The sequence below is a fragment of the Suricata suricatta genome, chromosome 1 (assembly GCF_006229205.1).
Source record: "Suricata suricatta isolate VVHF042 chromosome 1, meerkat_22Aug2017_6uvM2_HiC, whole genome shotgun sequence".
Lineage (NCBI taxonomy): Eukaryota > Metazoa > Chordata > Mammalia > Carnivora > Herpestidae > Suricata > Suricata suricatta.
The window spans coordinates 19430946-19446467 of NC_043700.1; the positions used below are offsets into that span (position 1 = coordinate 19430946).

The 15522-nt window shown below is 45.0% G+C and overlaps 1 protein-coding gene across 8 annotated transcripts in view; it reads left to right on the forward strand.

Annotated features, from left to right (window-relative positions):
• MTUS1 (microtubule associated scaffold protein 1) overlaps positions 1 to 15073 on the forward strand; it is a 116111-nt gene extending 101038 nt beyond the window's left edge. For 7 of the 8 annotated variants that reach the window (XM_029934996.1, XM_029935013.1, XM_029935023.1 and 4 more), the window contains 7 exons: positions 2764 to 2978; positions 3785 to 3890; positions 5152 to 5225; positions 5371 to 5466; positions 8447 to 8563; positions 11782 to 11879; positions 12786 to 15073. In XM_029934996.1, the coding sequence (XP_029790856.1) occupies positions 2764 to 2978; positions 3785 to 3890; positions 5152 to 5225; positions 5371 to 5466; positions 8447 to 8563; positions 11782 to 11879; positions 12786 to 12993 (914 nt within the window). In that variant the 3' untranslated portion in view covers positions 12994 to 15073. The remainder of the gene's footprint in view (positions 1 to 2763; positions 2979 to 3784; positions 3891 to 5151; positions 5226 to 5370; positions 5467 to 8446; positions 8564 to 11781; positions 11880 to 12785) is intronic. The other variant, XM_029935006.1, reaches the window with a different exon arrangement.
• The last annotated feature ends 449 nt before the right edge of the window (positions 15074 to 15522 follow it).

The window sequence follows — 15522 nt, forward strand, 5'->3', positions numbered from 1 at the left end:
TAACTGAAAAGGCTGCCTGAAACCAACAAGAAAGCCATTTGACATCTTTATTGACTGTTTGCAAAATATTTTTTGGTCATCTGCTTGTATAGAACATTCTAATGTGGATTCACAAGGAAGCCTGTGGGGCCATCATTTTGTTTGTATACTCGGAAAGGCTAGTGGAAGCAAATGTTGTGTGTACCTGTTAGACTAATATTTGCCTTCGTGAATCATTTTTCCCCCTCCTTTGGTAAACAATTAGTATAATAAAAAGGAAAAGTGAGAAGAGTATGGTGTAGAACCATCATCTTTTACTAAACTCTTTTAAAGAAAAAGAAATAACTTCCAAAATGTAGTTCCAAGGGACTGAACTGTCCGTGTATATTGTATTTGATGACCTCAATAGTCTGGCCTCCATCTACGTGTTTGGGTCTCATCTCCAGCTGTTCTGCCTGTGAAAGCTGTGGTCCCCAAGGCACCCTGTGCAGTCTCCCACCTCTGCTCATAGTAGGATAGTTTTCACCCTCAGTGTCAGAATGGCATTTATGTCACATGGCTCAGTTAAAAAATGTCCCGATCAGAACCACAGGGACCTGCCATTTCACACCCATTAGGATGGCTTATAAAAAAATAATAAAGAAAAGGAAAGAAAACTAGTTTGGGTGAAAGTATGGAGGACTTGGAACCGTTGTGCACTGCAGGTAGGAACGTAAAATGATGCAGCTGTCATGGAAAACAGGATGGCGCTTCCTCAGATAATAACAGATTTACCATATGATCAGAAAGCCCACTCCCAGGTATACACTCAAAAGAAGTGACAGGGATGTGAACACATGTCTGTGCACCCAAGTTTGTAACAGGAGCATTCACAACAGCCCACCAGCGGAAGTAACCCAAGGTCCATTGACATGGATGAATGGATAAACAAAATGTGGTCTGTATGCACACTGGAACTATCCAGTTTTTAAAAGGATGGGAATCCTGACACGTACCACAACATGCATAGGAACTTTGAGGACGTGAAAGAAGCCAGGCACAAAAGGGCAGATTGTGTACGATTCTATTTATCAGAGGTACTGATCTTATATATATGTTACCACAACTTAAACAAAAGTTTTAAGATCCAGATTTCCATACAATCATAGCAGGGTATAAACTACTCGGAGTGCCATTTATTGGACTCGGAGGTACTGCCCTGTGTTAGTGTTTCTCAGAAGCGTATGTCTTCTCGCCTAGACCACGAGCCTCCCAAGGAGAGGCTCCATGTTTCTCACCAGCCTCTGGCACAAAAGACAGCTGGGTGGGGTGGGAGAGGCGCGGGTGTAGACCATCAGAATCCAAACTGCTTACCACAGTCCATTCTCCTGCCCCTGACTTAGCTGTGTGCTTCTGGGCAAACTGCGTACTCTCTCTGTTGGTGTCCTTATTCATCAGGTAATAAGATTCTCACAGGACTTGAGGATGACATAACGTGTGGAGAGCCCCATTCACTGAGTAGTGGTTTTTTTTTTTTTTATGCTTCTTTCCCCTTCAGTAAGTATTTATGGTTATATTTGAATTTTAATGGTTCTCTTTAGCAGACGCTATTCTTGTCATTATTCAATATGGTCCATTGTGCCTCTGAAAGAATACTAATAGACAAATGACTAATATTTCTACCTCCACATGGCATATTCCCAAGAAACCATGAAGACCCATCTGCCTCCTTGCTGGAAATTCATCCCAGGAACCAGCCAGTTCCATGTTACTTAGCTAGAGTTATCATTAAACTAAATTATCCTTTCCTCTCCCCTAAAACAATTTTATTTCTTTCACGACTCCAGAGCCTATATTCCTTGCCAAAAGGGAGGTAAGGATTAACAACAGACTTACCAGTACCCGGTATTAGTCCGTGGGTGCTTCAGGATACTGAGAACATGCATTCTCCTGAGAGAGTAGCACTGTTTTCACCTGTATAGAGTGTCAGTGAAAGAAGGTTAAAAAGGTCCAGAGTGAAGCTTCTGAGAAATGATAGAGATACTCCAGGATTTATTATAGTGTGGTTGGTATTATATGCATTTCTGTGCAAATCTGAAATGTATTGCTAATAATTATGTGCTTTCAGTAGTGGTGGTGAAGAAGGAAGATTCTCCAATTTTAAATTGTTTTTCAGATAACTGCCTTTTAAAAATATCAACCAATATATATCAACAATATAAACGATATATCTTATGTTTTTCCTGGAGTTTTTATGCTCTGGTGATTTGTGTTCAGCATATTCTAATACTTTGTTTTTATTACTGTACTTTTGAAATCAGCTGACATTAAGTGGAAGCTGAAAGTCTGCGTTTTTCATCTCTTTGGTCTTCCCTGTTCCTTCCGTGTCTTAGCGTCTCCCTACTGGTGGGCCATTCTTAGAAACGCCTCAGCCAATCAGAACCTCCTCTCCTTAAAGCCCCCGCACTGATTGGTCAACACACAAAAGAATGATCCTCCCTTGGAAACCTGTTCTTCTCAAGTACTTCTCTTACTTCTTGATAGATGATTGTGTGGGATTTTTCTTGTTTGGTTGGTTTTGGTTTTGTTTGGCCTTGGGGGTAGAGGGTTGGCAGCGACTATTTCCTCTTGTTCTTATTTATTGTTCACTTTTATACTATTACATTCGAAAGTCCGGTCAAGAGAGAACTGAGTACTCAGAGTACTGTGTTATTGTTTCCAGAGTCCTCACACCTATGCCCAAATGTTACGATTTTAGGACGGTAAGTAAGTTAAATATCTTTTCCCTTTTTCATCTCTTTTCAGTCACTGCTTCATCTACTTGTGAGAAATTAGAAAAAGCCAGAAATGAGTTGCAAATAGCTTATGAGGGATTTGTCCAGAAGCTAAATCAGCAGCACCAGACTGATCTAACAGAGCTAGAGAATCGGCTTAAAGAATTTTACACCGGGGAATGTGAAAAGCTCCAGAACATTTACATTGAAGAAGCAGAGAAGTACAAAAACCAATTGCAAGAGCAGGTCTGTGCTTTTGGAGCCTGAGCTCTAGATCGTGGCTGTTTGTTTAAATTCTGATTGTTGTTTGATGATGAATTTTCTTTGAACTTCTCTTTGTTTGTTTAAATGACTGAAAAGGGATTTTTCAGTGATTTTTTTTTGTTATGATCAAAGCAATATTGAGTGAAAGAAAGGAAGAAAAAAGAGAAGTAAAACACACACACACACACACACACACACACACACACACACACACACACAAACGCCCTTTTTTCTCCTACCTGGAAGTAATCCCTTTGAGCACATCTTGATGTTACACTGCAAAAAGGTGGTTTGCATTTCTTCTTTTTTAAAAATGGCATTGAATAACCCATATTTTTCACATAATAGTATATCCTAAACTTTCATTTCCTTACTCCCCTTTAAAATCAGCTTTTCATTTAAGCAAGTATTTTATGTCCACACTGGGCGTGTGCTAGGGACTGAGGATATGAAGGCCAGTATGACAAGCATAGATCTTACGTGGTCTCTCACTGTGAAATATATCCTCATTCTTATGATGGACTTGGCCATTTCCATCAGTGGACCCTAGAGAACTTAGTGTTTGGGCTCGCCCGGGGGTGGGGGTGGGTGGGAACAGAGTGGAGAGTTGGGAGCGGCAGACCCAAGTTGGGCGGTTGATTCCCTGGGTTGGGCAGCCCTGTAACTTGAATGCAAGCTTATGAGTCAAGTCTCCTAATGTTGCTGCTTATTGTTCAACTTAAGACTTTCAACTTTACTGGTAAACTATTATTTGGGTTCTGTTTTTGTTTTTTTATTTTTATTTCTAGTTTGACAACTTAAATGCTGCCCATGAAACCTCGAAGCTGGAAATTGAAGCTAGCCACTCAGAGAAAATTGAATTGCTAAAGAAAGCCTATGAAACCTCCCTTTCAGGCAAGAATGCTTACCAAAAAAAAAAAAAAAAAAAGAATCAGATCTAATGGAACAGCATGATATGTTTTAAAACAGAAATGATTCATAATCTTCCTTTCCAGAGAATACCCCATGGTATTCAATTTGGAGTGTTTTTGCTTTCTTTTTGCATTGTTCATTGTTAGCTCATGCCCTTTTCCCCTTAGGATGCAAATAATAGTTTGTCACAAATGCCAACCTTTTAAGAAATAGCATGGATCTTAAAGAAAGTAAAGGCCTTTTGGGTAGTAATTATTCTTCATCACCTGAGGTCCTGGGAAGTTAAGTGTGTTCGTTTACATCCTGGCCACAGTAAAGGATCCATACTAAGCACCCTTGCTCACCAACGCTCTTGCACACCAACAGTGCCGTGAAATGTAGATGGTGCTTTTTGAATTAAGAAAAAATTTTTTAGTTGTTTTCTCATGAACAGAAGAGTTGAAGTAGGAGAAGAAGAAGGAGCCGTTGCTTTCAGTTGTTAAACTTAGCTCCTCGCTTCCCCCAGAGAAGCACGTGGACAGGGATTAGGAACTGGCTGGGTAACCTTTGACAAAGGCCGTTCTCATCAGAAAAATAGAGTTGTTGAGTGAAGTTAGAGAGCATGTAAAAGTGACTGGCCCAGGGTAGACATTGAGTAAATGTTTTTCCTTCCTGCTAGAAACGGGCTTAAGTTTTTTAAAGTTTATTTTATTTTTGGGAGAGAGGCGTCATGTGAGGGAGGGAGGGGCAAAGAGAGAAGGAGACACAGAATCTGAAGCAGGCTCCAGGCTTTGAGCTCTCAGCACAGAGCCCGTCATGGGGCTTGAATTCAGAACCTGCTAGATAATGACCTGAGCCGAAGTCGGATGCTTAATCAACTGTGCCACCCAGGCGCCTCTGAAATGGGGTTAGTTTTAGACTTCCGCTTGGGTCAGGAAGAGCAAACGGCAAAGTGCAGAGGAATTCCAGAGCAGGAGTGTGAAGGCCAGTGTTTGGCTCCCTCCCCTGAGACGGTGCTCTGTGGTTCCTGGGGCCTCCGGGGGCCTCTATGCTCTCCATCAAAAAATGGAAAAACACCTGCCCTACTCCTCTCATCGGGCTAATCTGAGAACAGATAGCTTAATTCATAGAAAAACATCTATAGATATAAAGTAATATAGCCACACTGCTTCCTAATGAACTCTGACATGTACATGCTTTAACAACTGTAGAATACAGTGATTTTATATGATGTCATTACCTCCAAAAAATTACATCTTTCCAGAAATCAAGAAAAGCCATGAAATCGAAAAGAAATCCCTCGAGGATACGCTTTCTGAGAAGCAGGAATCCCTAGAGGTGAGTAAATCTCACTTAGCCCTGCCCACCGAAAGTGCCCTCATTCTTGAGGTTCGTGTGGTTTGGGTAGTGTTTCTGTGTACATTTGCTCTGTTTCAAGTGTCTGCTTGTTAACCTGTGTTCCACATTTCATTGTTTGTTTTAGAAACAAATCAATGATCTGAAGAGTGAAAACGATGCTTTAAATGAAAAGTTGAAATCAGAAGAACAAAAAAGAATATCAAGAGAGAAAGCAAATTTAGTAAGTTGTGTGTGCTTCTCCGTCACTCCTGAGTTTTCTTTTGCTCTCAGCTGCTTTTTCGGGTCCACTAAGTATGCAGCAGCTAAAGAAATAGTAGGGGTTTGGACGCCTTCTCCTGTGTTGCAGAGCAATTTTTAAACTGGCTTGTTTCTTGGTGTCTTTTTAGACGTCCTAAGAACCGCCTACAGGCGAAGCCCAGTAAGACTGCAGGCGGTCTAGGCTAATGACTGCAGGAAGACAGGAAGACTGGCAGTGAGGGTCAGGGTTTATGTGAGGACTGCACTTGTGTTTGTTTTTAAACTAACTGGTGTCTTGAGATGTAATTGACATACCACAGCATTCACCCTTTATTCACCTTTTTTTCATTCAAAATTGTTTGGTTTTTGGGGGGCGAGGGGGAAGAGAGAGTGGGAGGGGCAGAGAGAGACGAACAGAATCCAAAGTAGCTCCAGGCTCTGAGCTGTCAGCACAAAGCTCGACACGGGGCTTGAACTCAAGAACTGTGAGATCATGACCTGACCCGAAGTCCATGCTCAACTGACTGAGCCACCCAGGCGCCAACCCCCTTTTTAAAAAAAAAAAAAAAAATTTTTTTTAACATCCTTTTAAACGTATAGTTCGGTGGTTCAGCAAGTTGCGCATTGGTCACCATTATCTAATTACAGAACATTTTGTCACCCCAAAACCTGTGCCTGTTAGCGGTCATTTCCCATTCCTCCCCGCACCCCCAGCACCCCCCAGTCCTAGGAGACCCCGTCTGCTTTCTGCCCCCGTGGATCTGCCTGCCCTGGACGGCTCCTGTAAATGGACTGTGATCTGTGTGGCCTTCTGCGTCTGGCTTCTCGCTCCGCTTTGTTGTCGAGGTCAATGCGTGTTGTAACAGCACAGGTGCTTCATTCCCTTTGTAGGTCTCAGCTGTGGGTGAGAGAGTGACCCTCCCTTTTGAAAAGTACAGACTTACTTTGTAAGCTCAGCTTTCTCTTCGAACTAGTAACCCTTCTCCCCTGCCCCCACCCTACTTTTGAGAATTTAAAACATTTTTTCCTGTTTGTGCCTGTGGTGCCACCCCTCTGGCCCCGCACACGTGTGCACAGGGCCACAGAAGGTTCGCTGCCACCCAGAGTCTGCCATCTCGAGGCACACATGTGTGGATCTCGCGGTGACCTCGTGGGCCGATGTGCTTGGACGCCCTCTTAGACATTTGAATGCAATTAGATGAGGTCATGTTCAGTGGCACTTCATAGCTGTTTATTCTGGAAGATTCTTAAGACAAAGCAGGGATTTAAGAAAAGAAAAATCTAGACTTAAATGCAGGCTGTAAACCTTACAAATAGTTCCAGGAACAGATTTTTGAAGAGCTTCCTGGGACTAGAGCAGCTTTTGAAAACTAAAGGAAGCAGAGTGAGGAAAGCAGGGTTCTTGACGGCCTCCCCCGTGTGCCCGCACCTGCTGCTGGGGGCACGTTTGAGAAAGGGGCAGGTGGGCCCAGAAGTGGGGACAGGCCGGTGCATGGTCTAAGGTTTAAAAACCGACAATGATGGGGCGCCTGGGTGGCTCAGTGGGTTAAGTGTCCAACTCTTGATTTCAGCTCAGGCCATGATCTCCTGGTTGGGGAACTGAAGCCCCGCATCCAGCTCTGCACCGACAGCACAGCCCCCCTCTCTCTGCCCCACCCCCACTCGTGCTCTTTCTCTCTCTCAAAATAAACTTTAAAAAAAAACTGACAAATGTGAGATACAATTTTCTATCTTTAGGGCAAAAAAAAAAATAGTAGCTCCCATAAGTAAAAGGATGACAGCGTTGAGAATTAGGAGGTATGAGAAGGAGCCCCCGTGGTGCAGACCTGGGTGTGATCCCCGCCAGGGCTCTTCTCGGCTCTGGCCCGTTCCCAGAGCGGGTCGCCTGGGATGTGGAACTCGCTGTCTCCTGTGCATCGAGGGGTTTGAACAGGTAATTGTTGAAGATCCATGCCCTGATCTTCCCTAAGGATTGGTCCAGAGCATTAACCACGGCCCAGGAGGAGGGTCTGGATGATTGATGCCTCTGATGCTCATCTAACAAGAGCCCCTCATTCAACATGTAATCAGTAGATCTTTCGCTGTTCATTCACATCAGACATTTTGGATGGGTCACTTGGATGAACAGAAATAAAGCAAGGAGTCACAATTCCACCTTGCTGGTGTGCTCTAAGAGGAGGTCTCTCCTTTTTACCTTGGACAGCATTGTATTTTTTAATTTATTTTTTAAAGTTTATTTATTTAGAAAGAGAGAGAGCAAGGAATGGAGGGGCAGAGAGACAGAATGAGAGAGAGAATCCCACGCAGGCTTGCTCCGCACTGTCAGAGCAGAGCCAAGTGCAGGGCTCGAACTCAGGAACCTTGAGACCATGACCGAGCAGAAGTCAGACACTCAACCAACCGAGCCACCCAGGCACCCCTACCTTGGACGTTTTAATGGTGCATATTAAAATAGAGGAGCGTGATAGAGAAGCATGGCCAGGCCAGTCCTGTCGTAATAAAACTCCAAAAAGACTCAGGACATTACCGTCATTTTGTTGCTTTCCAGACAGCACTGTAAATGTACTACTTTTCATTCCTGATCAGTTGACGTTGTTGAGAGAGAACAGCCATTGCCTTTTCCCCATCCACACACCAGTCAAGGACTTGCAGTGACCTCATCCCTATTGAGAGTGGTTTTGAGCAATGGGTTTTTCTTTCTCTTCCAGTAAAATATTTTTCCATCTTAAGTTCCTGATAAACGAGTGAAATGTTTTCAAAGGTGAAACATTGTATTGTGTTCTTAGAACCAAAGACTTTGGGCCTATAGTTCTTTTAACCCTTCTTTTTATCTTTCTGTGAAGCTGCTGTAAGAAGGTAGAAATCTCTTGCTACCTGTTTGCTGTGTCTAAATCTAATCAAAGACTCGGTTAAGAATTTGTTGCATGACGAGTCTGAGCTGTGCTCTGCTGTGTCTGTTCCAGAAGACCCCTCAGATCATGTACCTGGAGCAAGAGCTAGAAAGCCTGAAAGCCGTGCTGGAGATCAAGAATGAAAAACTGCATCAGCAGGACGTCAAGTTAATGAAAATGGAGAAGCTGGTATGTTTCTTTCAGAGTTTGACCCAATAGAACAGTGTCTGTGGCATAGGAACTGGGCTCTGGACCACAGCTGCCGAGTTGTTTTTACTGCTCCTTAAAGATACTGTGTGTTTGTTACATACATATAACGTTTTTTTTCGAGGAACATGTCAAACCATATTTGGGTCCTTGGGAAAAAAAGCATAACAAACAAATTAGGCTTCTGTTTCAAGTGGTCTGTGAATCTTAACCCACCTAAGAAGAATTTTAAAATATTGTAAAAATTAGTATTTTAGTTATCACCAACTCTGGTCTGTTATGCCCAAAATAGATGACTCTGTAAGTTAATCACTTAGGGCAATTTAGTTTTGCTATCTCGATTCTTCATCTTTGTCGTGAATTAGAAGGTGATAAAAGGCCTATACTCGAATAAAATTAATCTGATTGGACAAATGCAAGCACGATGAAAAATATGGATGAAGCTTAGTTTGCGGCCTCTAGGACAGAGCCCTTATGTTAGCCAGTGACGAGTCCAACCCCGAGTCCTTGTGGGAGCGGAGTGGCAGCTTACGTGGTCCCAGCCATTGCATACTTTGCTCTTGACTGTCCCAGCTGCCCCGCTCTGCTTGTCCCTTGTCCCCAAGTTGGGAGTGACTCATTGTTGAGTGAGTGCGTACCCAAACCAACTCTAGCAATAGGGAGCCTGGAGGTCACTCTTTGCTTTTTGTTCGTTTGGGTTTTGGTGTCTGATTTGGTTCCGTTTTCTTCTTGAGACATCGTCACGTGTCTGTTGAGGGAGGTAAGGGCTGAAGCCCCGTTCTGGGTATGCGGGCACTTGGAACAGGCGGGAATTTTGAGTTTCTGTTGAAAGGAAGGAAAGAAGATGTCTTACGGGTTATTAACGGGGCTAACGCGGCCTGTGTCGCAGGTCCTGCCGAAGGTCATCCCAGTCCGTCAGGCCCAATAACCCAGCTGACCTGGCCGTCACCAGTGATGCAGAGACCCATGTTAATAAGGGGTTGCCCCATATGCTTTCCTATATTAGAACTTTTCAAAATACAACATATTTATATATATATATATATATGAAAAACAACCTCTGCTGTAAAACGACCAACACATTTTGATTTTTGTTGATCGGTAAACTTTTTTGTTTGTTGCCAGGCAGCGGAGGGAGCGTGGTATTAGTTAGCAGTGCAGACACGTAGGCAGAAGAATGAGTTGATACAGCAGGTAAACCCGGGGTTACTTTACTTATAGGCACATGTCAGCCACACAGTGGGCTTGGTTTCCCCCCACCACAGTGCCACCGTTGCAATAAAGTGACTGAATTGAACTTGTCAGTTTCCCAGTGCACAGAGAAGTCTATTCAATGTGCAGTAGTGTTGTATCTTAAAAAAAAAAAAAAAAGAAGAATCCGTGCACATATGTTAATTTAAAAAATGGTGACCATCTGAACTCCCAGTGAGTTGTGATCACTAATGATAGGTCACCACAGCAAATGTGATAATATTGAAAAATTTGGAAATATTTCTAGAATTTCCAAACTGTGACACAGAGGCATTGAAATGAGCAAATGCCATTGGACAAATGGCACCAATAGACTTGCTTGACACAGGGTTGCCACACATCTTTGTTTAAAAAAAAGCCCACAGCATCTACAAAGCACGAGGAAGTGAAATACAGTAAAATGAGGTATGCTTGTATTTGTAAGCTTCAAGCTTTTGTAGAGAAGATGACTCTTAGAAAGCAAGGAGGCTTTCTCAGTAGGAAAGCTTCTAGTTCTGCCAGCGGTTAGCTGTGTGACATCCCCACGGCTGGTTTTGTCTCCTTTAAACTGAGGAGTTGGGGTGCCTGCGTGGCTCAGTCAGCTAAGCAGCCAACTTCAGCTCAGGTCATGATCTCACAATTCATGGGTTTGGGTCCCACGTCGGACTCTGTGCTGACAGTCTGGAGTCTGCTTCGGATTCTGTGTCTTCCCCTCTGTCTGCCCCTCCCCTGCTTGTGCTCAGACTCTCTCTCAAAAATAAACAACACTAAAAAATTTTTTTTAAATAAATAAATATAATAAGGAGTTGGATAAAATCATATCATCAGGCCAATCACAGCCCAGTATCTAATTCCAGATTTCCCCACCTCCTGTTTTATCTTGAATTCTTTTCTAATTACTGGAAATTCCAAAGTTTTCTTTTTCTTGCAAGAATCTTTTTTTTTTTTTTTTAAATTCCACCTGCCTGGTCCTCAGTGTTGATCGGGATAATAGGAAATGTTAAAGACAACAGGACTCCCAACCAAGAAGTCATAGTCAGGGTAGATTAGTCCTGCACTACAAAGACAGGGATTAGAATGAATCCTGACAGAGCTGTGACGTCACCTCCTAAGCAAGTAATCAAATCTCACCTTTAGAAAGTAAATGGGATGTGTAATCAGCTCTTCATCACGTTAAGTGATTAAATGGCTTCTGGGATTTTATCCGTTAATATCTCCACTGATCGATTGGTTTTCCTTGAAAGTTTAGCCCAGGCTAGGCCCGCAGGAGAAGAAAGTATCTTCCAATGACCTGAGGAGGGAGGCTTTCTCTAGTGTCCCTTGTGTCCCTTCTCTCAACTGATGCTCCACAGAGCCTTGTAAATCACCACTCTGTGTGGCCACCCAGCGGTAAATGCCAAAGAGACTGGAGACCACATTTGAGGCCGCAGTAAACATTGCCAAGAACTGTGAACTGTTGGCTTACTGGGAGTTTTCATCGAACTTGGGAATTTTGGGTCCTCTCCAGAGTTGGCTGTGGGAACTGTGATGCTCTTGAGAGCGTGGGCAGCTCACGGCCACTGCATTTCACCCCATGGAAACGGAAAGAGGCGCAGCCCCCAGTGTTGCCCAGGGCAAGGCACGGAATCTCGGGGGACGTTCCGAAACACTATGACCTTGGCATCTACGGCCATACCACCCCGAAGGCGCCCGAACTCGTCTGAAACAGTGTGACCTAGAACAAACCACGCACCCCCTGGGTGTGCCAGTTTTCAGGTGGCCTGGCATATATTTTATTAAAAAAATATATCCAGATGCTCTGTGTTGCTGCCTCAGTCTTTTTGCAGCATGTCATCAGTGTACAGCTATGTCCATAGATTTTTAAACTTTACTTAAGGAAATCTCTCCAAGTGTGCTGGTGGCTGGAACGTGCCCGAGGGAACCAGGGGCGTTTTTAATGCATAAGTGTCTGCATTCTCGTTTGCCCCAAGGTGGATAGCAACACGGCGCTGGTTGACAAACTGAAGCGATTCCAGCAGGAGAACGAGGAACTGAAAGCTCGGATGGACAAGCACATGGCAATTTCAAGGTAAAAATGTCCCTACTGTTCTGAGCTCCCCGCTTCCCCCCACGTCCAGTGTTAACGTTCTTAGCCCCACTCCGCCCACATACCTCTGGAAATGGTATGAGGTTAAGCAGGTACCGATTTCCATGTGGAAAATAGGATTGGAGCCCTCCATGCCATTACCACAGTGGCGCGGACCTAACGGCTTGTCCCCTAAATGGGCAAGCTGTCCTTGAGGCCCTTGGCGTACTGACTGAGAGGACTTCCAGAGAAGGCGCATCCAAGAGCGGCTCGCAGATAGCCCCAAACAGAAGACGGTTCTGAGGCAGGAAGAAATTTGTGGGAGGGTCTCAGCCGACTATGAACTTGCCTCCAAGGCTGCCCTTTGCCTCCTGCACCCAGCCTTTCTCCACCGGCCACACCCCCACATCTGGCAGCTCTGTGCAGGACTCCCTTTTGTTCCCAAGAGACTGTTTTGGGGGCTCCAAGGGTAAGAATTTTTTCGGGGTGCCTGGGTGGCTCAGTCGGTTGAGTGTCTGACTTCAGGTCATGATCTCACGGTTTGTGAGTTCAAACTCTGCAACCTTCTTGGGATTCTCTGCCTCTTGTTCACTTGCACTCTCTCTCAAAAATAAACATTAAAAAAATTATTTAAAAATATTTATTTTTCAGTGAGAGAGTATGAGTTGGGTAGGGGCAGAGGGAGACACAGAAAAGGAAGCAGGCTCCAGACTCTGAACTGTCAGCACAGAGCCCGATGTGGGGTTCAAACCCGCGAAACGTGAGATCATGACCTGAGCCAAAGTCGGATGCTCAACCGACTGAGCCACCCTGGCACCCCAATAACCATATGTTTTTAGGTGGTAAGAATTTTTTAAAGTTATTTTTAACCAAGATCCACATGGCTGGTGGCTCTTTTTTGTCTTCAAGGCAACTTTCCACTGAGCAGGCCGTGCTGCAGGAGTCCCTGGAGAAGGAGTCCAAAGTCAACAAGAGACTGTCCATGGAGAACGAGGAGCTGCTGTGGAAGCTGCACAACGGGGACCTGTGCAGCCCCAAGAGGTCCCCCACAGCCGCCGCCGTCCCCTTCCAGCCGCCGAGGAGCTCTGGCTCCAGCCCCAGCGCCTCACCTAGATGACGCCTTCTCGAAGCTGGGAGACTGTCGGAAAGCGTCCATCATAGGTCTGCAGGACTGACCCTACCCACGCTCGCGGGAGCAGGAGCTACAGTAGTGGATGTGTAGGGACCATGCTGGAGCTAGAGAGTCGCCGCCCCCCGAGGCTCCATCTGAGACTGGAACACTCTGGAGGAAGACTTGGACCTCGTCCAAGAGCCCCCTCCCCAAAGACCTCAGAACGGACCCGCATGGACGGACGGACGGACGCTGTTGCACAAAGCACTTAAGGAACAAGAGGGTCTTGTTCATTGCCTTTTTCACCTAAACTTAAGGGGGAAAGAAAACTCTCAGGGGCCTGTTAAGATAAAGATTTGTAACCTTTATAATGTTCTTCACCGCGGACACCTGGGAATTTTTATTCTGGGCTGACTGGGGATGTGTGAGTGGAATGGATGCGCAGACTGTCCCGCGCCCTGGAAGGCCAGTGCCGCGCACAGCTGGGCCGGTACCAATCACAGAAGAGGGTAGACGCACTTCCGCAAAAGCCATAGGAGGAGGAGCAGTAGTTGCTGGTGTTAAGACTCTCTACCACCAACTCAGCTCAGCCCTTGACAGTGGGGGGGCGGTCATGACCGGATGAGCGTGGACCCGTCCCATCCCTGCGGCTCTGCGTCCTTCTGGATAGCTTGCCGGCAGGCTCTGTGTTCAGCCACATCAGTTCAAGCTAGCTACGTTTTTTTCTCTAGGTTTTTAACCTCCCTACTGAACCTAACATGACACTACAATCTATTTTCTCAGGCTATCAGCAAATATAAGAACCCTAATTTCTCTAAGAATCTGTATAAAAAAAAGGGCAGGACTGGTGGGTTTGCTTCTGCCTTATTTTTACCTTGACCTGAGCTATCCCCACAGATTTAAACTGTGTGCTCTCCCATTATCTTCATTCCCCACCCACCTTTCTCTTCTCCATGCCTCACCCCTTGCCAGAGCCACAAAAGCAAACCTTCTAGCTCCTCCCTTCTCTTCTCTGGGACAAGGAATGGCTTTACCAGAGCCAGCTCCTCATCAAGGTGCCAAAACCACTTTCCGAACAAACCAAGGCCTGGAGCTGACAGTACAAATGTCGGGAAACCCTAGAGAGCGTGGAGAGTAAGGCATGAGCTAGCAGAGCGGATCAAGGTAGGATTCCGTGCTTACAGATGAGTAGGAGCAGCTCTTTTAGGGCAGTGATGCAGTCTTTAATTAAACATTCTGGGAAGACCGTGGTAAGCTTCCGGGTACTCTGGGAGGGATCCTGTGTCCCAGAGGAGGTAGCAGAATGGCCAGTGGGTGGAGCTTGTGATGTGTCCCGCTCCCTCCAAGTTGCAATTCAGTTTCTCTTCAGAACTTCTTGCCTCCTCCAATTCTGATCGTTTGGGGGGAAGTAGAAGGAAGCACTGTGGCTTTTTCTCCCTCTCCCTGCATGGCAGTATTGAGTAACCTGCGTCGCTGATGTCCAATGGCTGTACACGTAACCCGGATGGTGTAAGAACAGATTCAGGATACTAGAGGCGGAGATTTGAGTCATCGTGTCCATGGACACTACGGGGCAGGCTGAGATTCATGATGCACGGTTGTTATCAGTGACCGTGTCTGAAGCCCTTAATCTCCAACAGTGTACTATGTATGTTACCTTCCACGTTTGCTTCTGATAAACGGGAATTAGGTTCACTGCCAACTCCTGGAATAGCTCTCTGCTTGCCGCTTCGGAGTTGTTCTCAGTGCCATTAGCCAGAGCTGGGTTTGCCCTCGTCTCCTAGGCATGTGACTCTCGTGCTGGTCCCTGCTGTCCTCCACACTGTTCAGGTGTCCGGGGAAATCAGTCTTACACAATGAATACCAAACGTCTTCAGAGAATGACAGACAATAGGAGAGAAGGTAGGAAACAAAACAGAGAACTTTAAGATTTTTTTTTTCCAAACCAAATGTTTTTCATGTAGGATGCAAAATGGTGGCACGTCATAAAAATAAGGATGTGTAAACTGTAGTTGTGCTCAGTTTGTAGTGATGGAAAATGTATTTTACTTTGATCAAATAAATGATGCTGGAATATTCACCATAAGGATTGCAGCGTCTGACCTACTCCACCCTCCAGAGCGTCACCCGTTTTTTAGCCTTTCTAGGGTACCTGTGACCATTTTTCTCCTCTTCAGCTGTTTCCCCAGGAGCTGCCAATGCAACCACCCAGCCGGTCATGGGCTGGAATCTGGCTCCCAGAGCTAGGCGCGCAGGTAAGCTGCTGTCAAGCCCCAGCTCTGTGTACTGGCGAGACTCCTGCTGATTTTTAACAATTTCTGCTGTAGAAGTTAAGAAAGCAGGAACAGCTAGAGTGTAAATATTTTTGAAGGTGGTAACAAAGCCTAAATGAAGCTGAATCTTCCTTGAATCAGAAATCTATTTTATATTGAAAGTTAAAGGAATGACTCATCTAGAACTAGGACTTTTGAGTGTAGCAGCTTAAAAGAGGGCAGGTTTACCTATGGTTTTGATACCTTCACATCATTTTGCATA